Below are 25,379 nucleotides of genomic sequence, written 5' to 3' on the forward strand. Positions count from 1 at the left end.
CTGGATTTCCAATTGAATGACATCCAAATGCATACCGTTTGTTGTGTTTCTGTCGACAGATGCAATACAGTGCATTAGGGTCGTATCCTTCATCATCGCCTGAGTCACTGGATGATGAGGATGAGGATTCATCTTCCTCCTGGTCATTGCGGGGCTTTATCCCTCCTCTGGACTTAGTGTCTCTCTTGTTGGGGGTGGTTCCCCTACTAGCTGCCTTAGCAGGACTCCTGGACCTGTAGGCACGCTCGCCACTGGCGTCTATGGGCTTCTCCACGCTCCCCCTTTTTTCTTTCTCCTCCTGCTCTTCCTCCTCTTTTTCATTCTTCACAGAGTCCTGCTCTGGCTGCACTGTGTCATCCTTCTCTTCCTCCTCAGGGCTGGTTGTCTTCTTGTCCTGCTGCTCCTTCTCCTCGGGCTGTGGCTCTTTGGGTGCATCTCCGCTACCCTCCTCTTCATGGAGCTCTTTGGGTGCATCTCCACTACCCTCCTCTTCGTGGAGCTCTTTGGGTGCATCTCCGCCACCCTCCTCTTCGTGGAGCTCTTTGGGTGCATCTCCGCTACCCTCCTCTTCGTGGAGCTCTTTGGGTGCATCTCCGCTACCCTCCTCTTCCTGGAGCTCTTTGGGTGCATCTCCGCTACCCTCCTCTTCGTGGAGCTCTTTCGGTGCATTTCCGCTACCTTCCTCTTCCTGGAGCTCTTTGGGTGCATCTCCGCTACCCTCCTCTTCCTGGAGCTCTTTGGGTGCATCTCCACTACCCTTCTCCTCCTCCTGGAGCTCTTTGAGTGCATCGCCACTACACTTCTCATTGTCAGAGCTTCCATCATCACTGACAGAGCCAACTCTACTTCTGCCACGGCCTTTAGCCTTCCGAGTTGTCTTCTTCCTGCTCCTCGTCTTCCTCACTGGAGAATCTGGCTTATCATCCACAGACTTGGCCTCTGCGTTGCCGTCAAAACTGGCCTCGGAGGCCGTCTCTGCATCTGTAGGGGTCTGGGAGGGAGGATCCCCAGCCTCTATGCTGCCAGGTGCACTCCTCCTCCCTACTGTGCGCGCTCTCTTGGTGGTGAGCAGGAACTCCTCCAGCTTGTCAGTGCGTTTTGCCTGCCTCCCACTGCGACGCACAGGCCCTACGTGGCCATCCTGGCTCTCAGCAGCAGTGTCTCCGGGCATTTCTCTCTTGGCTATGGTGGTCCGTCGGAATCCCCAGGTTTTCTTGAACTCGTTTGTGGTCTTAGCAGATTGCTCTGTGTTCTCTAGCTTTTCCTCAGTATCATTGTTACCGTGCTCTTGGTCTTCTTTATCTTCTCCGTCCTCCTTCACGGCTTTATAGTCCTCTAGAATAGCTGTTGATGTAAATGACACATTAAGGGACAATACATTTACGTCAAGTAGCAGATTTCGCCAATCAAAAGACTAGAAAGCTAATTAGGTATTCAAAGCGTATAAGGGAATAGTGAAATCCCTTGTGCTGATAGTGAAATAGTGAATAGTGAAATCCCTTCTAGCAATCCTGACCCTATACCCTAATTAACCTACAAAAGATTTGCAGAGGATCCAGCAGTGCTGTGTCTATTAAAGTGAGACAATCATGATGCCCCCCCCCCCTCACTGAAAAGGGGAAAAGAAGCTAGTCCAAGGTACCTTGAGAGCTGCTATCCATAGGGTCCTGGCTCTGCTCTGGCTCAGGAGCTAGAGAGAGCTCAGGACTCACATTCTCCTCCATAGATGGAGTCACTCACTACTTTCAAACAGAATATCTACAATTAAGAGAAGAGCACAAAAGACGAACTGTGAGACAGCTACTCTTCAACTCCATTTAACTGAAGTGCGTGGTTGTTTTGGGGAGGGGGGTTGGAGCACCACTGTCATGTTCAACTACTTTCTTTATATCCATAGACAACCCTTTCCCCAAAAAATCCCTGATTTGTTTGTGTCAGCGAGTGCAGTCCTTTCATACCAATTTTCTTCCTTTCCACAAACTAGCTACAGCAGGCAGGCTGGATGCTGTAGTTATGATAACACTACAGTTGTTAGGCTAGATCAGGGTGGGCAATACATTTTGGCTCGAGGGACACATCTGGATTTTGACACTAAGATTTTTTACATTTAGATTTTTTTTTATTGATTTGTTCGTCAAAATCAATTTGCGGGGCAGTTCTTTAGAAATGGGTCCATTACAAGTTCTATTTAAAAAATAAAATAAAAATCCCTCGCAGGACACATTTCAAATCAGCTGGTGGGCAGGAGATGGCCCGTAGTTTGCCCACCCCAGATGACCAAACCACAGCAGGAGCATTTTCATGTAACAAAGTTATGAATATTCTAAAACCCCTCCACAGAACAATATTTGTAAATGCACAGGTTTTGCAAAGCCATATTTTGGCACTTTGCTGCTCATTGATACATCTTAACTCACTAACAAAATATTTACTATTGGAAATGATATTGGAAGCTCAGAAAATCTGAGGAAGTTCACTAATTAGGCAAAATACTCCAATGTCATAAAATTCTTACAAGAACAAAATAGAACACCACTACTTGGAAAAGTCTGTTGAAACCTCTACACTACAAATACTGTTTACAAAAGTCAAATGAGTACATGGCATAAAAATAGAATAAAAAGAATAAAAAATGAGCCAACCTGCTGATCTGTAGTGGTGGGACACTGATCGAGGGCTTATCTGATGATTTCAGATTCCGCACACAGCAGGTTCTGATCAGTAATCATCACAGGCCTGATAGTGGGATCTTGGACCTGTAGATAAATCAGAATAAAACTGTTAAGTATTTGAGGGTATGGAAATTGCAACAGTATGCAGCCTTGAAAAGCACAATACATCACGACATATTGGCACCCAGACAACTCTTAACTTTGTTCAATGTCTGGGATTTCAGATCATAGGTCACCGATTACAAATTCAAGAAGCTGCCGAAACAGTATGTCATCAATGACAATTTGCCTTCATCAGATTGACTGCCTTTAGTCTCATGATAGTTCACTTCAAATCAGATACATTTAAATAAAAGGGTTGCAAAATAATAGTTGCAACTGTAAATTATGTTCAATGTAAGGTCAACTTGTCAGAAAAGATTTTGGGAGTACTCAAGAGGCTAGGTAATCATTATCAGCCCCACCTAACTTAATTCAGAGTAACAAAAAATGTGTTCCAATCCCAACTAACCTAAATCCCATGTTGTAGTTTACACTATCAAATCACACAAAACACAACAAGTAGACCTACATGTTACAAACAAGGCCTGCTCTTTCCCCTGAGTAACAGAATGCAGTATTTGTGACAAATGTTGCCCAAAAATTATATAATTCTGGCCTGCCTAAAAATCAGAGCAGTTGAACTGAAAACAGCTAACAGTAGCATTTCAATTATTATTTTGAGCACCTGAGCAATACCTCTGTAGCATGATAAACAATGAGCTAAAGTGACAATCCACAGCTCAATAAAACATTCCTAGTAGTGTATCTAAAGTAACTTGCCAGAACATTATTTTTTTTACCTATTCGATCAACAAAGTGGAACATGTTGCCCACGATCAAAGCAGCTCGCTATACATGTACAACTTTCAGAAGAGCAGTCTGGCCTGAATTCCACTGACAACACCACAAACTTGAAAACATGTCTGAGAATAAATAGAACCAACTATGTTGTAATTGTAGAATTGTGGTGAGAAGAGCATGTTTGTAAAAATCCATGCCCAAAACATGGGTACTATCCTTCTACAGCAAGAGTGACAAATAAATCAATGCAGCATGATAATATCAATGAAAAAGGGAGATTGGGGATATACAAATATAGCAAGAAATGGAGACCATTTCTGCAGTTTTTGTTGGGGTTGTTTGGAATACAAGTAGGTCATATTTTTTATTTTGTGAATTAGTACATTAAGACACATTGCACCATAATGTGCACAATGACACCGTGAACTAGATTGTAAAATCCTACTGAACTCTGTTCACACCAAATAAACACTTCACACCAAAAACATCAAGTCGAAATCCACTTGATTACATTAGTACAGCTCTTGGGATGGCTTTGGTTCTATAGAAGTAGCCTAATACACAACAGTTCTTCAGTTTTAAATGGGTACCCTGATTCATGTTTCAATGACAGACAAACACACATCCAGGGAAACATTGACATTTACTTTCACCGAACATTCAATAACCCATTCATTGGTCTGATCGTTTTCCTATTCACTGCTCATCTCTGAATAGAAACGATATCTTGTGCTCCAAAGCACCACATTGATGGTTTGCAAACGCAATGCAAACTGACCCACCACATTATTACAACTCACCAATAGATGGAGCGCAAACAAAAGGCAGAGTGGTAACTTCAGGCCTATATATAATTCCTACCCTCCATATCATTTGGAAACATCGTCATAAAAAATAACACACAGAATAGATGGAATTTTAAATGTGTGAATTTGAAGAGTCAACATAAACTATTTAAGAACTACGATGCTGGGATGAGAGAATGAGAGGTTCACCACGGATTGTTCCCTGACTATGGTCACCGCACACAGCCACGTGAGAAAGGGGGGGAAACACTCCCAGAACCACCCCAGTTGTCGTGTGGGGGAGGGGTGGTCAATGCAACATGGTTAGTTAGTTAACGTTAGGTTAGCTACAATGTTATTCCAAAGCGTAGGGAATTGATATTGAAACAAATACCTAACGTCATTTCACTCCGACTGTGCTAACTAGATGCCGGATAGTTCTTCAGGCCGCACAGAATCCTGACAGTCGTAATGTGGCTGCCACACGGAAGAAACGCCAATACGTCGCAAGGAGTCTGCGTGCACAGAACTCCGACACGATAGATTGCGAGCTACTATAGTTAGGTCACGGTGGGTAAATCAAACGGCATGTTACCATGTTAACTAACGACGAGACTCGTGTTGGATAGAGCAACTAGTCAGAATCACACCGTAAATTAACCTAACGTTACCGTTAGACATTTGCTGGGATTAGCTAACTATCACCAGTGACCTCAACATTAACTCGTGCCACAAGACAACATGCGTTATTAATGCACACACAAACAATGCCTCGTTTAAAGCTAAATCATTTACGAACATATAGTTAACTAATTAGCGTGCTGTATCACCCGTAACTGACGTCATTGCAAAACGCGTAACATTAGCGAACAAGCTGGGCCACAACCATGCGCTTCGCCTAGCTAGCTGACGCTAGCTTTCAACTAGTTAGCTATCCAATACTTTCAAACAAACATTATTGAAACATAGCTAGTAATTTACAAAGAATGCTAACCAAGTATCGTTTGGATAAATAACGTACAATTCGACCCACTTGTAAACCTCGACGATATGTTAGGTTCTTGCACGGTCCACGTTCAGTCCTCCATTTTCATTTAGTGTTGGTTGGCTCGCGCTAGTTCAAGTATGGGTAACTGCAGCCCAATGGCGAGTGGGTGTGTCGAAAAGAATGGGTGTATGTAAAGTGAATCAGCTAATTGGGTATGTTTCTTGCCACTCAAGACCGTTTCGCTTGACTGATTGGGCTTCACTATTGGTCGATAGTAAACGACCATTACCTCTGTTGTTGTGCCTGCCGACTTGAAGTGCTTCGTACTGTATATCATGGTCGTGTCGGCGATTGTAGTTACGTGGCCATTTTTTCCCTCACATTACTTTATTTCAAGTAGGATAGCAGCCTACACATCGATACATACATACAGTCTACCACTCAATGGGGAGGGCATGAACGGCAACAACGAGGACAAAGTGCCCTTAGCTCCCCGCTTGACAAGTAATACCAAAATATTGTAACGACCCTGGGTTTATAAGCGCGGATCGACTCTGCCGTTCGAGCATTCTTTTGCGGCACAGTCGATAGTGCGCCGGACCTAGGGCTAGAAGGTCGAGGGTTCGAGATCTGCTGTTTCATTACATTGGTGTCAGAAGTGGGATGTCTGGCCTTCACAAGAGAAGGTCACGGTTGGCTTTTGGGTTATCTTTCATGTATTTGGCATGGGCTAAGGCCAATCAGTAGCCTGTGTAAAGTTGGGTTAATAAACCGTTAATTCGTAAACTCAATCCTCTGTCTGGACAATTGCTCCTTTATGATCTAGTCAGGTCATTACAATATGTTAATCTGTGACAACTGTCCAGCAATGGCGTGGGAAGTAGCTATCTAATAGCCAATATCAGCGTGAGTCACAGCAAGCACACGCTTGAAGGAACCGTACACCCATCATCAATATATTTTTCTTCGTTTTATAACTAAAAATGTACAATTAGTTGTGTAAAACTAACCGACTCAGACTCATCCTCTTTAAAAACAGAAGTACAAACAATTTGGAACTCGAAATAAAACGAGGTGACTGGGAAACTCCCGGGTGGAGCAGCGGTCTAAGGCACTTAATTTCAGCGCAAGAGGCGTAACTGCAGTCCCTGGATCGGATCCAGGCGGTATCACATCCGGCCATGATTGAGAGTCCCATAGGGCGGCGCACAATTGGCTCAGCGTCGTCAGGTTTTGGCCGTCATTGTAAATACGAGTTTGTTCTTAACTGAATCGGGCCTCTTTCTAGAGCTCCGACCTGAAGATCGCTGACGTCATGATTTGACCTTGTATCTTTCCGAGTTCCCAGTTTGTTTTGTACGCAGCAATAGCAACATTTTCCGGGGGAGAGATGGTGGAAGTAGATGATGAGTTCGAATTAAGCAGTGCGTCGAGCAAAGTTGGTTTAGATGAATGTCCTGAATGGATAACAGTAGTGTCGAAAACTGGATCAAAAAGAAAGCTGCCTAAAACTGGAGTGGAGGATACGTGATGATAATTGTTTTGTGTTGGGATGCGTTGGTTGAGTAAGCATGCATATGTAGGAGACCCATTTGAGTTGTCAAATTGTGAAGTTGCCGATGAGCTGGGAAAAGTGTAGTCTGAAGTTTCGTGCTTTCCGTTTAGGAGTAGAGCACCCGTAAAAGGAGTCATCTCAAAGGTGAAGACGGATGTTCAGGTTGAGTAGCCTACCTGAAGACAATTCCTGGTGTCTGACCCGCTGGGTGAATGGAGAAAAATAAGTCTGTCCTGTTGTTTTTTGTTTTAGAGAAACTACCTACGCATGTGAAACTTGGTTATGTAAGATACACTTTAAGTTCATTTGTCCGCAAACCACTGTAAGAAATGTAAAATATTTGTCCATGTTTCAAGTGTGTGCAGACAGTGGGGCTCATGATTCCGAGTGCCCTGTATCCAGCCAGCTGAAACCACCAAACAGCCTACCCGACGGCTCTGAGGTGTCCGCATGGTCCTAAAACACACCGATTCTAAATATTCGTATTCGATGAGGTTTAACGGCTATAGGCATCCAATACATTTTGCATTACCGCCACCTACTAGACTGGAGTATAGCTCCCTTATACTTTGCTTGAAAAATAAATAAACAAATACCCTACCATTTAACACTACACTCACAAAATATATATATAATAATAAATAAACATCACCCTACTCCACTATTTACATCTATTCAGTCCTACCTCAGGCCAACAACTTGAAAGGATGGGACACCACCACTTAACACACCCTGCTACTCTTCTGACGTAAAGTCTCACACACCCAAATACCTCTCTGCAGCTGCCATCACAATCAAACATTTTTGCGACTTATGTTCCTTCCCTGCAGTACGTCTAATCTTACTGAAACATATATCACTTGCTGGTTTATCTCTGTACTGGTACAGATCTACTACTCACACCATTCCTCTCAGGATCCCTCCCCCTTGACCCATCTTCCTCTACTTTCTTCACTGTCTCAGCATATGACAACTTCTGCACTACTCTAACCCTGGAAACCTCAACCTGCCTCTTATAGAACATTTCCGATCCCCAGCCCCATGAGCACCCCTACAATTAACACATACTTCTTTCCCCAATGCTACACATTATTTTGTCTCATGCCCTTCTGCACACTTCTCACACCTAGTAACCTCCCTCTTCCACACTGCTGCACAATCTCCGTACAATCAGCACGAACCCCTCGCCCCCGGATACCACATTTTGTATCACAGTACAATGATAAAACTGGGGAGGGGGAGGACAAAAAATAAATAGAAAGTTGCACCCCTGTTCAAATTACCCTACATCACTACAGTTTACAGCCTATGAACAATAATGGTGACCTCACTTGATAACAATAATACATTCCTCATTGCACTGCGTTATTGTAGCTGAGGGATAATAATTTTCTTGTCTAAAAATGTAGGCCTAATCAATAGTGGAGCTTTGCGTGCCCGGGGATCACAAAGCGCACCCTGGAGGAACGAACTACATAATCTATAAACGTTGACAGGTAAATATTTAGCCTACAGCGATAATATTTAGCTAATGAATGGCGTAATATCGCACTAATATTTAGCTTCTTACTTCTGCTACACATCACTATCACATCACTCTTCCCGGTTTTTCACGTACACAACAGGCAACCATTTTTTTAGACTAGGCCTAATAGCCTATTCGAGGAAAGAAGCATAGAAAATGCATGTCCGGTAATGTTGTGGAGAAAAAGTGCATTGGTGTTATCACTTTTGGCCGGTTATGATCACATTATTGCACTGATGCATTGCAAATAGTTGCACAGGACAGACAGAAAGATGAGCACAGTGAAAACAAATACCCATAGGAATTGACAACCATTAAAAAAATGGAAATCCCTTGTAAACCACTTGAGCAAGGAGACAATGACATGTTGTAATAGATGCACAGACTAAACAGCGTTTGTTGTTTAATTGCTACCTTTAAATATTAGTTATTATATTATTTTTCATGAGGCCTACATGTAGCCTACATTTAAGTATTATTTGCAGTTGTCACTATGACAATGAACACTCTGAAAGCACTGAATGGCAGAGGTGTGGACAAAGAGGAAGAGAGAAGCCCAACTCAGCGGAAAATCTGTCTCCTTCCAGCAGGTGACGTTTTTTCCTTGTTTTGCAAAGGAAGGACTTTTTGTATGGAGGTCAATGAGAGTGGTCAACCAAAAAATGGGTTATTGATCAAATAGAAGTTTCGTAATGCCTCAGTTGTTATTCGTGTACGGATATACTGTCTATCCAGGTAACTTTGAGAAAAAACACTTTTAATATAGGAGTTGTCTCGAGGTTTTTGGCCAGGATAGGCCGTCATTGTAAATAAGAATTCGTTCTTAACTGACTTGCCTAGTTAAATAAAAAAAGATGGCTATGCATATTCATGAAGACTTAACTTGATAGAAAATTAAATAACTTGAGACTTGACTTGAAATTGGAGCCTCAAAACTTGAGACTCGACTTTAACTTACGACTGATGACTTTAAATGATCTGGCTAGGTTTTGTAACATTGTCACTCATTTTTTGGAACAGTCTCCATGATTACTCTCCACTTAGCCAGACACTAGCTGCAGAATCGACTTGCAAAAAAAATGTGCAACAGATTGGCCAGTGAAACGCACACTTGGCCCTCTGATTGGACCAGTAAACTGTCAATCAACCCAGGTCAGGTGAGCTAGCGTAGTGGTACTTTTGTGGGGTCGCATGTGTGAAAATTAATGTTTTTCTTAGATATTTTAATAGGCTACATATAGCCTACCATTTGTATTTTATCTATATACCTTTGTCTCAAAAACATCTCATCTGTGCTTCAGATCCAAAAAGTTGATTGTCTTGATTGTTGACCAATGACCAGTCAGCAGCATTTGCGCGCAAAGGCCAACGCGCGTATTGAAAGATTTGTGACCAGAAAGCACTTGCGAACAGATTGCAAATTTGCTGTACATCTATAGCATCGGGTGCAGGGCAATCGTCAAATTGCAGGGAGAGAGGATTGCCATAAATAAATATCTAGCTCCCCAAAAATGTTGGTGATCAAGAATATTAACTGATAACTTTTCAAACTCACCAGCAATGGCGCTTCAATCAACAATTACTTGCATAGTCCTAGTACTGGTCTTTTGGTGTAAAAATTGCTTGAAATTGATAATTTACTTATGAAGCTTGCATTTGGAATTTGTTGTTAAAATTAATTGTTACATAATCAAAATGGGTTATAGTAAAAAATTAAAAAAGGTCTTTCTGGTATCCTCAAAAAACAAATATTTGTAGTTGAACAAGTCATGGCATGTATAGAAATAAAGCGGAAGTAGAATCCATCACTTCTGTTGTTTGGCTGTTCCTATAGCAACGTTAGAAAATTAGGTGGATAGAAAGGACAAAGATTTTTATAACTAACCCAAGATAGACCAGATCATGTCTTTCCAAATGGAGCAAATTATTCATAGTAGGCAGAACAAGCAGGAAGGTGGGCAGAGCCAAGCACAAGCAAGTGAGATCCTATTGGCGCGTTCTAGCATTTATTAGCATATTTCCGTTAGGGAACACCTACTCTGTAAAGTGCGCTGTGCAATAACTCAATTCACACTTTCACTCCTCTAAACACACCATTTTTTGAAAATTTGGCAAAGGGTGAAGTCTACAAAACGCAGTCCACTCTGTTTCTTAGAAATTTTTAGTTTTGGAAACAAAAAACTGTATGGAGATCAATTGTTCCATTGATGAGAAAATGTGCAGAATGTTGGCCAAAATCCATCTCACTCCATCTTCTCCCACTTGCCAGCCACTGGGCTTCCTCTCATCACCATCATCGCCAACGGGATACTTCACATTTATAAATCCGCTGAAATATCTGTCTCATTGTTCTATCTCAGGTAAGGCCAAAGACAGTACAGTATGAAGATAGGCTAAAACTGCTACTCCAATAGAAATCAGCTAGCTAAGGTCATGCGTAGGAACACGTCATCAGGTCTAATGGTCGTCTTGAGCCGAACTGCGCAAATACAGGCCGTCAAATCAAAGGCACTCCTTTGATATACAGTGCATTCGGAAAGTATTCAGACCGCTTGACCTTTTCCACATTTTGTTATGTTACAGCCTTATTCTAAAATGGATTAAATACTTTTCCCCCTCATCAAAATAAACACAATGCCTCATAATGACAAAGTGAAAACTGGGTTTTAGAAATGTTTACACATTTATATATAAAAAATAAAAAATACTTATTTACATAAGTATTCAGACCATTGGCTATGAGACTTGAAATTAAACTCAGGTGCATTCTGTTTCCATTGATCATCCTTGAAATGTTTCTACAACTTGATTGGAGTCCACCTGTGGTAAATTCAATTGATTGGACATGATTTGAAAAGGCATACACCTGTCTATATAAGGTCCCACAGTTGAAAGTGATTGTCAGAGCAAAAACCAGGGCATGAGGTAGAAGGAATTGTCTGTAGAGCTCCAAGACAGGATTGTGCCAAGGCACAGATCTGGAGTAGGGTACCAAAAAATGTCTGCAGCATTGAAGGTCCCCAAGAACACAGTGGCCTCCATCATTCTTAAATGGAAGAAGTTTGGAACCGCCAAGACTCTTCCTAGAGCTGGCCGCCCGGCCAAACTGAGCAGTTGGGGGAGAAGGCCTTGGTCAGGGAGGTGACCAAGAACCCGATGGTCACTCTGACAGAACTCCAGAGTTCCTCTGTGGAGATGGGAGAACTTTCCAGAAGGACAACCATCTCTGCAGCACTAATCAGGCCTTTATGGTAGAGTGGCCAGACGGAAGCCACTCCTCAGTAAAAGGCACATAACAGCCCGCTTGGAGTTTGCCAAAAGGCACCTAAAGACTCTCAGACCACGAGAAGCAAGATTCTCTGGTCTGATGAAACCAAGATTTAACTCTTTGGCCTGAATGCCAAGCGTCACTTCTGGGGGAAACTTGGCACCATCCCTGCGGTGAAGCATGGTGGTGGCAGCATCATGCTGTGGGGATGTTTTTCAGAGGCTGGGACTGAGAGACTAGTCAGGATCGAGGCAAAGATGAACGGAGCAAAGTACAGAGAGATCCTTGATGAAAACCTGCTCCAGAGTGCTCAGGACCTCAGACTGGGGCGAAGGTTCACCTTCCAACAGGACAACGACACTAAGCACACAGCCAGGACAACACAGCAGTGGCTTCGGGACAAATCTCTGAATGTCCTTGAGTGGCCCAGCCAGAGCCTTGACTTGAACCCGATCGAACATCTATGGAGAGACCTGAAAATAGCTGTGCAGCGACGCTCCCCATCCAACCTGACAGAGCTTGAAAGGATCTGCGGAGAAGAATGGGAGAAACTCCCCAAATACAGGTATGCCAAGCTTGTAGCGTCATACCCAAGAAGACTTGAGGCTGTTATCGCTGTCAAAGGAGTTTCAACAAAGTCTTGAGTAAAGGGTCTGAATACTTAAGTAAATGTGATATTTTTTTATTTTTAATAAATTAGCAAAAAATTCTACAAACCAGTTTTTGCTTAGTCATTATGGGAAATTGTGTGTAGATTGATGAGGAAAAAAATCTATTTAATCAATTTTAGAATACGGCTGTAACGTAACAAAATGTGGAAAAATTCTACGGGTCTGAATACTTTCCGAATGCACTGCAAAGTTGTTTTTTAGTTAAATGAAAATGTGTCAGTTTGTCACTTTCACGAGATTGGAGTAATAACATGTTCAACTACTTAAGACGTTCGCTTCAAATCTAGGTTGTGCCTTTAGATTTCGAGAAAATGAACATTTAGGGATGCATTTTTCACTTCTCCCATTGACTTCTCAAACCCCAAACCCCGGTCTGGTCTGTGTCACAAATATTCCCAGAAGTCTTGTGATGTTGCGCCTCTGGGTTTAGAAACTCTGTGATAAGGCATTGTGGTGTTACCGCTTAGCACATCTAGAAGGTAATACCGAACCCCTCCCTTGAGGTGACATAGAGGCACCTTTTCAATGCTAGTCTTGAACCGCTAGGGGCAAAAAGAGCTAGATTTACTACTAAAAGACCAAAATACACTGAGAACACCTGCTCTTTCCATGACATACATAAACTACCCAGGTGAAAGCGATGATCCCTTATTGATGTCACCTGTTAAATCCACTTCAATCAGTGTAGAGCAGGTATTCCCAAACGGGTACGCGTTCCCCCAGGGGTACACGCAATGCCGTCGGGGGTACGCCAAATGTACTTTTCTTCACATTTTCAAACAGTCCATTTCTATTTCCAATGGGGCTATACATTTGGGTGAGTTTTTTTTCTCGTCTGAGTAGCCTCGTTTCACTGTCTATAATTAATCTAGTGTTCAGCGAAATAACAACACAATGTCAAATACAGGTAACCTAGTCAAATAATTAACATCCAATCACATTAACCGTTACTCACTCACGGGAATACCACTGGCAGTCCGTATGGAGCCAAACGTCGCTGCTGCTCATGTTGGTATCTTTACTGATGGCGCAAAAGCCATGACAGAGAGACATAGTGGAGTGGTAATGTAGCGTGCAAGCAGTTGCTCCTGTCGCCACTTGGTACACTGCAGCATCCACCGAGAGGCTCTTGCTGCCAAGGGAATGCCTGACAGCTTGAAAGACGTTTTGGACACTACAGTGAAAATGGTTACTTTGTTAAAGCAAGGTCCCTGAACTCTCGTGTATTTTCTGCACTATGCAATGATATGGGCAGAGACCATGTAACGCTTTTACAACATACAGAAGCGCTGGTTATCAAGGGGCAAAGTATTGACACGTTTTTTTAAATTGAAAGACGAGCTTAAAGTGTTCTTTACTGACTATAATTTTCACTTGTCTGACCGCTTGCATGATGACGAGTTTCTCACACGACTGACCTACCTGGGTGATGTTTTTCCTTGCCTGAATGACCTGAATCTAGGATTACAGGGACTCTCCGTAACTATATTCAATGTGTGGGACAAAATTGAGGCTATGATTAAGAAGTTGAAGCACTTCTCTGTCTGCATTAACAAGGACAACACACAGGTCTTTCCATCAGTGTATGATTGTTTGTGTGCAAATTAACTCAAGCTTATGGACAATGTCAAATATGATATAGCGAAGCACCTGAGTGAGTTGGGTGCGCAATTACACAAGTACTTTCCGAAACGGATGACACAAACAACTGGATTCATTATACCTTTCATGCCCTGCCTCCAGTCCACTTACCGATATCTGAACAAGAGAGCCTCATGAAAATTGCAACAAGCGCTTCTGTGAAAATTGAATTTAATCAGAAGCCATTGCCAGATTTCTGGATTGGGCTGCGCTCAGAGTATCCTGCATTGGCAAATCACACTGTTAAGACACTGATGCCCTTTGCAACCATGTTCTTATGTGAGAGTGGATTCTCGGCCCTCACTAGCATGAAAACTAAATGCAGGCACAGACTGTGTGTGGAAAATGATTTAAGACTGAGACTCTCTCCAATACAATTCAACATTGCAGAGGTATGTGCATACTTTCAAGCACACCCTTCTCATTAACCTGCGGTGAGATATTCACCATTTTTGATGAACAAATAAGGTTTTATATGTAAGATTCCGGGTTGGAGGCGCGCTGTGTTAAGAAGCAGTGCGGCTTGGTTGGGTTGTGCTTCGGAGGACGCATGGCTTTCGACCTTCGTCTCTCCCGAGCCCGTACGGGAGTTGTAGCGATGAGACAAGATAGTAATTACTAGCGATTGGATACCACGAAAATTGGGGAGAAAATGGGATAAAATAAAAATAAATAGAAAAACTCACACTCATTCTTATGTTCAATAAATGTATTGTATAGTGTGTGTATGTGGCAGGCAAAAAACAACATTTGAAAGTGCACTGACCCTGGTGGTAGAGGGGTTACACAGCTGGAGGTTGAATGTTTGAAGGGGTACGGACTATAAAAAGTTTGGGAACCACTGGTTTAGAGGAAAGGAAGGAAACAGGTTAAAGAAGGATTTTTAAGCCTTGATACATTTGAGACATTAATTGTGTATGTGTGCCATTCAGAAGGTGAATGGGCAAGACACTCAACAGTTTCCCGTGTGTATCAAGAATGGTCCACCACCCAAAGGACATCCAGCCAACTTGACACAACTGTGAGAAGCTTTGGAGTCAACATGGACCAGCATCCCTGTGGAACGTTTTTGACACCTTGAAGAGTCCATCCCCGACAAATGTAGGCTGTTCTTAAGGCAAAAGGGGGTGCAACTCAATATTAGGAAGGTGTTCCTAATGTTTTGTACACTCAGTGTATATCACTTTTGCAACGAACTGTCAAAATTAAGACCAGAATTGACGTGTTTCACTATAACTAATCTTAAAACATTTTTTTTTTAAATGAACTTTTATTCTTCATGAAAGTTACTCATACATTTTATTTGAAACCTAAACTTATCCCTAAACTTAACCACACTGCTAACATTATGACTAACTCTAACCTTAAATTAAGACCAATTTAATTAGTAAGTAATATATGGCCATATATGAGAATGTGGACACCTGTTCGTCGAACATCTCATTCCAAAATCATGGGTATTAATATGGAGTTGGTCCCCCTTTGGTGCTATAACAACCCTACTCTTCTGGGACGGCTTTCCAATAGATGTTGGAACATTGCTTCTGGGACTTGATTCCATTCAGACACTAGAGAATTAGTGAGGTCAGGCACTGATGTTAGGCAATTAGGCCTGGCTCGCAGTAGGCGTTCCAATTCATCCCGAAGGTGTTTCGATGGGGTTGAGGTCAGGGCTCTGTCAAGTTATTCCACACCAACCTCAACAAACCATTTCTGTATGGACTTTGCTTTGTGCACGGGGGCATTCTCAAACTGAAACAGGAAATGGCCTTCCCCAACTGTTGCCACAAGCAAGATGGCGCTGACAGATAGGGCAGCTCTGCTTCTAGCTCCTAAGCAACTTTGTAGTATTTTTTGTGTGTGTGTTATTTCTTACATTATTAGCCCAGGATTTTTTTGTGTTATTACGTACAGCCGGAAATAAGTTTTGGATATCAGAGCTGTGGTAACTCACCAGCATTACGACCGGGAATACGACTTTCCCGAATTGGATCCTTTGTTCGGTACGAACCTGGGTACCAGGGCAATTGAATTGATTCCAGAGGCTGATACAAAACACCGCCGGCGGAGAAGAGGTATTCGGAATGGACTTGTAGTTGTAATTCTCTTCGGTTATAGTCACAGCCGTGTATATTCCCCCCCAAGCAGATACCATGACTAATTTGAGAACAAGGTTACCCAAATTCTACCAGTACATTGATTGTTGCACCCGCTCGAGCAAAACATTGGACCACTGCTACTCCAACTTCCGCTATGCATACAAGGCCCTCCCCCGCCCTCCCTCCCTTCGGCAAATCTGACCATGACTCCATCTTGTTGCTCCCCTTCTATAGGCAGAAACAAAAACCCTGCTTAGGTCTATCCAACGCTGGTCTGACCAATCGGATTCCATGCTTCAAGATTGCTTCGATCACGTGGACTGGGATATGTTTTCCGGGTAGCCTCAGACAATAACATCGACGTATACATTGACTCGGTGAGTGAGTTTATTAGGAAGTGCATTGGAGATGTTGCACCCACTGTGACTATTAAAACCTTCCCTAACCAGAAACCGTGGATTGATGGCAGCACTCGTGCAAAACTGAAAGCGCGAACCACCGCATTTAATCATGGCAAGGCGACTGGAAACATGACCGGATACAAAAAGTGTAGCTATTCCCTCCGCAAGGCAATCAAACAAGCAAAGCGTCAGTATAGAGACAAAGTAGAGTCACAATTCAACGGCTCAAACACGAGACATATGTGGCAGGGTCTACAGACAATCACAGATTACAAAAAGAAAACCAGCCCTGTCGCGAACATCGAAGTCTCGCTCAAAGACAATTTATACCCTCGCAAGGCTACCGGCCCAGACGGCATCCCTGGCCGCGTCCTCAGAGCATGCACTTACCAGCTGGCTGGTGTGTTTACGGACATATTCAATCAATTCCTATCCCAGTCTGCTGTCCCCACATGCTTCAAGATGGCCACCATTGTTCCTGTTTCCAAGAAAGCTAAGGTAACTGAACTAAATGACTATCGCTCCGTAGCACTCACTTCTGTCATCATGAAGTGCTTTGAGAGACTAGTCAAAGACCACTCCAATTTGCTTACCGGCCCAATAGGTCCACAGACGATGCAATTGCCATCACACTGCACACTGCCCTATCCCAACTGGATAAGAGGAATCCCTATGTAAGAATGCTGTTCATTGACTACAGCATTCAACACCATAGTACCCTTCAAACTCATCATTAAGCTTGAGACCCTGGGTCTCAACCCCGCCCTGTGCAACTGGGTTCTGGACTTTCTGATGGGCCACCCCCAGGTGGTGAAGGTAGAAAACAACATCCCCACCTGCTGATCCTCAACACTGGGGCCCCACAAGGGTGCATTCTCAGCCCTCTCCTGTACTCCCTGTTCACCCAAACTCAATCATCAAGTTTGCAGACAACACTACAGTGGTAGGTTTGATTACCAACAACAACGAGACAGCCTACAGGGAGGAGGTGAGGGCCCTCGGAGTGTGGTGTCAGGAAAATAACCTCTCACTCAACATCAACAAAACAAAGGAGATGGTCGTGGACTTCAGGAAATAGCAGAGGGAGCACCCCCCTATCCACATTGACGGGACAGTAGAGGAGAAGGTGGAAAGTTTTAAGTTCCTCGGCGTACACATCATGGACAAACTGAAATGGTCCAACCACACAGACAGCGTGGTGAAGAAGGCACAACAGTGCCTACTCAACCTCAGGAGGCTGAAGAAATGTGGCTTGTCACCAAAACCCTCACAAACTTCTACAGATGCACAATCGAGAGCATCCTGTCGGGATGTATAACCGCCTGGTACGGCAACTGCACCGCCCTCAACCAGAGGGTAGTGCGGTCTGCACAACGTATCACCGGGGGCAAACTACCTGCCCTCCAGGACACCTACAGCACTCGATGTCACAGGAAGGCCAAAAAGATCATCAAGGACAACAACCACCTGAGCCACTGCCTGTTCACCCCGCTATCATCCAGAAGGCGAGGTCAGTACAGGTGCATCAAAGCTGGGACTGAGAGACTGAAAAACAGCTTCTTTCTCAATGCCATCAGACTGTTAAACAGCAATCACTAACATAGAGAGGCTGCTGACAACATACAGACTCAAATCACTGGCCACTTTAATTAATGGATTTAATAATGGTATCACTAGTCACTTTAAATAATGCCACTTTAAAAATGTTTACACATCCTACATTACTCATCTCATATGTATATACTGTATTTTATACCATCTATTGCATCTTTCCTATGCATCTTTCCTACGCATCCATATATTTATATGTACAAATTCTTATTCCATCCCCTTACATTGTGTGTATAAGGTAGTCGTTGTGAATTTGTTAGATTACTTGTTAGATATTACTGCGGACTAGAAGCACAAGCATTTCGCTACACTCGCATTAACATCTGTTAACCATGTGTATGTGACCAATAAAATTTGATTTCAATTTGATTTGATTAAAGATGAAAACCTTTCCTACCAGTATTATTATATTATTTATTGACTGACTATGGCTTTCCAAATCGCCCAATATTGATATTTGTAAGGTTAATTTTAAGCGTATGTTGTGATTTTTTTTTACCTTTCCTGAACCTGTGACTAGAAACAAGCTACATAGGGGCAATACCAGAATGAATGATCTGTTGATTCTGTCTCCGCAGCAAAATCTACAGAGCTGAATTGGTTGTATGCCCCATATATATAGCATTCTGTTGGTGGCAAGAATTGTATATAATAATTTAAATAGAAAAACTATATGTATTGAATCAAGTGTTGTTTTTTTATACCAGTTCATAAACCATGTGCCATGGAATCGGTACATCGAAAATCTCTTCCCAGCACAGCTGTCAACATTTTTGTCCTCAAATGAAACTGGTATATTTGCCAATTCCTTTCAGCCAATTTGTATCTTTAATATGTGGCAGGAAAACATGTTCCCTATCTTCTCCCTTTTCCGCTTGCCTCCTCCAATTTTGTGGTATTGCTGCAATCAGTTGGTTGTAAGTTTGGATTGAGCAGATATTGACATATTTTTTCGATAGTTGCAAATCCGTTTCTATTCATAATATCATTAATACATATAATACCATTTTTTTAATACATAAAGAATGTTTTTTTATTAATCAGTATATTTGAGTTTAAACCATAACATTTGTTGTAATATTTGTTCTATCTTTTCTGGAGGATAAAACTGTAATTGTATCCAGTTTTGTATGGCTTGTTTAAAACTTCTTTGGGGTACCCCCCCTTCTTCTCAACTTCCGTCTAAAGACATACCCTAATCTAATTACCTGTCGCTCAGAAGCAAGGATATGCATATTCTTAGTATCATTTGAAAGGAAACACTCTGAATTTTGTGGAAATGTGAATTGAATGTCGGAGAATATAACACAATAGATCTGGTAGAAGAAAATACAAGGAAATAAACATACGTTTTCTGTTTTTTATTGTTGCTGCATCATCTTTCAAATGACCGAGAACAGCCAAACATACTGTCACGATCGTCTTTATGTAAGGGGCAGCTCTGGCTGCTCCTGACTGGCGGACGGCTCTAGCGGCTCCTGACTGACGGACGGCTCTGAAGGCTCAGGACAGACGGGCGGCTTTGAAGGCTCAGGACAGACGGGCAGTTCAGGCGGCGCTTGGCAGACGGACAGCTCAGACGGCGTTGGGCAGACGGGCAGTGCAGGCGACGCTGGGCAGACGGACAGCGCAGACGGCGCTGGGCAGACGGCAGACTCTGGCCGGCTGAGGCGCACAGTAGGCCTGGTCCGTGGTGCCGGAACTGGTGGTACCGGGCTAAGGACACGTACCTCAAGGCTAGTGCGTGGAGCAGCAACAGGACGCACAGGGCTCTGGAGACGCACAGGAGGCTTGGTGCGTGGTGCCGGAACTGGTGGTACCGGGCTGGAGACACGCACCATAGGGCGAGTGCGTGGAGGAGGAACAGGGCTCTGGAGACGCACTGGAAGCCTGGTGCGTGGTGTAGGCACTGGTGGTACTGGGCTGGGGTGGGGAGGTGGCGCCGGATATACCGGACCGTGCAGGCGTACTGGCTCCCTTGAGCACCGAGCCTGCCCAACCTTACCTGGTTGAATGCTCCCCGTAGCCCGACCAGTGCGGGGAGGTAGAATAACCCGCACTGGGCTGTGTTGGCGAACCGGGGACACCATGCGTAAGGCTGGTGCCATGTATGCCGGCCCGAGGAGACGTACTGGAGACCAGACGCGTTGAGCCAGCTTCATGGCACCTGGCTCAATGCCCAATCTAGCCCGGCCGATACAAGGAGCTGGAATGTACCGCACCGGGCTATGCACACGTACAGGAGACACCGTGCGCTCTACCGCATAACACGGTGTTTGCCCGTACTCTCACTTCCCACAGTAAGCACGGGGAGTTGGCGCAGGTCTCCTACCTGACTTCGCCACACTCCCTTGAAGCCCCCCCCCCCCCCCCCCAAGAAAGTTTTGGGTTTGACTCTCAGGCTTCCAGCCTCGCTTTCGTGCTGCCTCCTCATATCGCCTCCTCTCGGCTTTAGCTGCCTCCAGCTCTTCACGAGGGAGGCGATATTCTCCCGGTTGTGCCCAAGGTCCCTTACCGTCCAGTATTTCCTCCCAAGTCCATGAATCCTGTGTATGTTGCTCCTGCTGCTGCTTAACACGCTGCTTGGTCCTTTTGTGTTGGGTAATTCTGTCACGATCGTCTTTATGTAGAAGAGAGGACCAAGGCGCAGCGTGATACGAATACATCTTCCTTTTTATTGTGAGAAGATGAACACGAAACGAAACACTTTTACAAACTAACAACAAACGACCGTGAAGCTACAAAACGAAAGTGCAGACACAAGCTACTAACGTTTAGACGTAGACAATTACCCACAACCTGCCTAATGCCTATGGCTGCCTTAAATATGGCTCCCAATCAGAGACAACGATAGACAGCTGTCTCTGATTGAGAACCACTCAGGCAACCATAGACATACCTAAACACCTACACTGAACACAACCCCATCAACTCTACCAAAACCCCCTAGACAATACAAACACCCTTGACTAGACAAAAACACACAAACATCCCCCATGTCACACCCTGACCTAACTAAAATAATAAAGAAAACAAAGATAACTAAGGCCAGGGCGTGACACATACAGATAGGATGCTGTGGATGATTTGAATGAAGAACTTAAGATGGCAACAATAGCTGAGCAAAGTTTTAGACAGATAACTTAAAAAATGAGCGAGCTACATGACATTGAGCATGAAGTCACCCAGGTGTCCCACACAAATGTACCCAATGATAATTACAGTGAACACCACTGGTTGGAGCAGAAGGGACAGAAGGTGATGCAGTGGACTTGCTGTAGCTAGCAAGCTCCTGGATGAGCAGCTCCCTGAAGGCTAGCTGTGAGATGGAGGGCTGTCCACAGCTCTTGGCCATTTCCTTCTTGAGGATGAAGGAATTCACCACAGCAATGTCAATGAAATGATAGAAAAATGTCTTGTACCATTTCATGGTCTTGTGGAGAACATTGTAGTATCCTATCAGCGCATCTGACAGGTCCACACCTTCCATGCCCTTGTTGTAGTCCTTCACAGCAGCTGGAATGGCGAAATGTTTTGTGGTCCATGCCCCGGCACCGTCCTTCACACGCCTGACGACGTGATCGCCACTGAAGGACTTGTGGATAGTTGTGCACATGACCACCTCTCTGGTATCCATCCACTTTACAAAGAGCAGGCCATCTTCACGAATCCATCGCATGGTACCCTGCTCAGCCCGCTTAGGCATGTCGTTCACCTTTGTTTTTGGAAAGCCCACTCTGTTGGTCCGAATGGTGCCACAAGCCCACACATCCCGCTTCCTAAGGTCTGCAAACAGGCTAGTGCTTGTGTAGAAGTTGTCCACAAACAGTTTGTAGCCCTTCCCCAGCAGTTGAAAATCCAATAACTCCATAACGGAATCATAACTCAGTCCATTACCAGTAGCAAAACTGTTTTTCCCCTCATAAACAAAAAAATTGCAAGTGTAGGCACACACAGAATCAGCCAAAACAAACACTTTGTAACCCCATTTGGTTGGTTTGTTACGCATGTATTGTTTGAGGCTGATTCTGGCCTTTGAGGCTACCATCCTCTCATCGATGGACAGGTTCTGGGCAGGCTGAAAATAGGTATTGCAGGCCTCAACGATGTTGGGGTAGCGAGGTTTGATTTTGCAGAGCCTATCAAACCTTGGTGTGCCTCTCTTCTTGTCATTTTCCCCATCAACTTCTGGGTCACTGATGTGAAGCGCCCGTGAGATAGTCAGAAACATTTTACAAGACATGACAGTCATGGGGAAAGGCAGTTGATAGAGAGCTGACGATTTCCAGTAGTCCCTTAGAGTTTTCAACTTCACCAGCCCCATGTAAATGACCATTGAAAAGTAGCAGAAAAGGTCTGACATGGAAATGGTCTTCCATGCCTCCTTCTTTCCTGCCTGCTTCTTAGCCCCGTACTTATTGGTGTTCGACACCAGGGAATCAACAACTGACGAGGTGAAAAACAGTTGAAAAAGTTGAAGGGGGCTGTACTTTGCAGTCATGTCTAGTTGAGGTCCTGGCTGCCTTTTGGGTCTAAAAACTGGTGGATTTGGTTCCACATCATCTTCTAACACAGAGTGCCAACGACCCTCTGGCCCTCTGACTGCAGGTTTCTCTCTTCCCCACCTCCGCTTCTTTGTCACTGACTTCACACCTCTAGATGGCCGGGTAGGTGTGAAGCCGGAGACAGCGGGGGTCCGGCTGGATGAACCAGCTTCAGAGGGAGATGGACACCTAGACATTGGCGGCTCATAATCAGAATCACTGCCACTGTGAAAGATTTTAAAAATCAGTAACAAAACTTTCACGTATGAGCCCTGTATCAACACGTAAAATAAACATATATATATAGAGTAAAGGGAACATAATCACTATGGTGAAGTGCTGTTCCATTCCATGTTTATGTAAAATAAATTAAAAATATATATCACACACACACACACACACACACACACACACACACACACACACACACACACACACACACACACACACACACACACACACACACACACACACACACACACACACACACAGTATAGCCAATGTGTACTTTACACATTTCATTACAGATTATATTTTTATATATTGCAAATAAAATAAGAAAATCAACAACAAAAATCTCAAATGAATAATATTTGATATTATTTATTTCAAACAATGACATTAGCATTAGAACTCACCAATCCAGCATGGCATCCTCGCCGTGCAGAAACATGTCTTCCGCCTGGGAGTCAAAACTAGCTTCGCTGAAAGATTCATCTTCCTGAAGCAACTCGGTCTCGCTGTCTCTATCAATTTCCTCTATAATTTGGGTTAAATCTGTATACCTAGACTTTGTTTTAGCTTTTCCTGATTTATTCACCATAATTTAAATATATAAACTTGTTGAAAATGCTATTGACTATGTACTGCTATGCATAACACTCGTGGCTCCGTCAAGTAGGATTTGCAATGGCGAATGAACCTCTTTTACGCCAGAGTTTACGACAAAGGCTGGTCTTCGAACGTATACCCATTACATATTGCAGTTTACCTCAGCTCATTGGCTATCTTCCAAGATAGATTTCAAGATGATCAGTGGTCATTGGGCCAAAATACAGTCAATCAACGATAGACCGGTCCTACCATTGGTGCGCAATGAGGTCATTGATTGGTGTCTTCAAATCGGTTTGTTTCGGTCAATACGTCCCGGGAAAAGAACCATCAAGTATGGTTGTGTTAGTAACAACCAGAGGATTGCAATGAAACTAACCATGACTGGATAAACGTTTGTTTAGTGTGTGTAATTACCACGAACGCTTCGTCCAAAGTTGAATGAGACGGAAATCACGACGCAAGTGGTTTACAAATGTTTCGTGTTAGGCTATAAAATGTATTTTATCAAACAAAACGAACATTCACTGTGTAGGTAGGACACTTGGCATTGCCACCAGAGGAAGATCTTCAAAGGTAAGCGATTTATTTTATTGTTATTTCTGATTTTCATGACGCTAATGCTTGGTTGGAAAATTCTAGTAATACTTGTGTTTGCGAGGCGCCGTCCTCAGAAAATCGCATGGTTTGCTTTCGCAGTAAAGCCTTTTTGAAATCTGACACAGCGACTGGATTAATAAGACGTTCATTTTTTAAATGATGTAAGATACATGTATTTACAAGAATGTTTAATATAACGAATGGTGTATTTAGAATGTTAGCTCTCTGCAGTTTCACCGGATGTTGGCCTGGTGGGACGTTAGCGTCCCACCCAATTATATGCTAGAATACGCATATAATTGACAGATTAGGATAGAAAACACTCTAAAGTTTCCAAAACTGTCAAAATATTGTCTGTGAGAATAACAGAACTGATTTTGCAGGACAAAACCTGAGGAAATCCAACCCTGAAGTGCCTCTTATTTTGAAAAATCCCTGTTCCATTGCCTGCCTTTCCTTCATTTAAAGGGATATCAACCAGCTTCCTTTTTCTATGGCTTCCTCAGGGTGTGAACAGTCTTTAGACATAGTTTCAAGCTTTTATTCTGAAAAATGAGCGAGATTTATCAAATCGCGTCAGTGTCCTTGATTAGTTCTTGCGCGCGAAAGTGGTACCTCAACATTTTATTTCTGTCTTGTATTGAATAGTTTACCCTCCGGTTGAAATATTATCGATTATTTATGTTAAAAACAACCTGAGGATTGATTATAAAAAACTTTGACATGTTTCTACGAACTTTACTGATACTATTTGGAATTTTCATCTGCCCTTCATGACCGGCACGAGCCTGTGGATTACTGAACATAACGCGCAAACCAAATGGAGGTTTTTGGATATAAAAATCATCTTTATCGAACAAAAGGAACATTTATTGTGTAACTGGGAGTCTCGTGAGTGCAAACATCCGAAGATCATCAAAGGTAAGCGATTCATTTTATTGCTTTTCTGACTTTCGTGACCAATCTACATTGCTGCTAGCTGTTCGTAATGTTTTGTCTAGTGATCGATAAACTCACACAAACGCTTGGATTGCTTTCGCTGTAAAGCATATTTTCAAAATCTGACACGACAGGTGGATTAACAACAAGCTAAGCTGTGTTTTGCACTTGTTATTTTATGAATATAAATATTTTTAGCAATTTCTTTGAATTTGGCGCTCTGCAATTCAGCGGTTGTTGATGAAAATTATCCCGCGAAAGGGATCCGTGCGCCAAGAGGTTAACAAGATGTTTATCTTTAATTTGCTGTATTGCACTTGTTAATGTGTGAAAGTTACATATTTCAAAAAAATATTTTTGAATTTCCCGCACTGCCTTTTCAGCGGAATGTTGTGGGGGGGGGGTT

General features: G+C 43.2%; 1 protein-coding gene across 6 annotated transcripts in view; it reads right to left on the bottom strand.

Moving 5' to 3' along the window:
* Positions 1-7,212, bottom strand: part of LOC120065076 (death-inducer obliterator 1-like) — a 31,418-nt gene extending 24,206 nt beyond the window's left edge. For 2 of the 6 annotated variants that reach the window (XM_039015777.1, XM_039015774.1), the window contains exons 1-4: positions 5,322-5,430; positions 2,643-2,756; positions 1,643-1,758; positions 36-1,344 (exon numbers count right to left, since the gene is read on the bottom strand). In XM_039015777.1, the coding sequence (XP_038871705.1) occupies positions 36-1,344; positions 1,643-1,724 (1,391 nt within the window). In that variant the 5' untranslated portion in view covers positions 1,725-1,758; positions 2,643-2,756; positions 5,322-5,430. Of the gene's footprint in view, positions 1-35; positions 1,345-1,642; positions 1,759-2,642; positions 2,757-5,321; positions 5,435-7,019 lie in introns of those variants that run through there. The other 4 variants (XM_039015776.1, XM_039015775.1, XM_039015778.1 and 1 more) reach the window with 4 other exon arrangements.
* Between the last annotated feature and the right edge of the window lie 18,167 nt (positions 7,213-25,379).

Source organism: Salvelinus namaycush, chromosome 20, assembly GCF_016432855.1.
Source record: "Salvelinus namaycush isolate Seneca chromosome 20, SaNama_1.0, whole genome shotgun sequence".
Classification (NCBI taxonomy): Eukaryota; Metazoa; Chordata; class Actinopteri; order Salmoniformes; family Salmonidae; genus Salvelinus; species Salvelinus namaycush.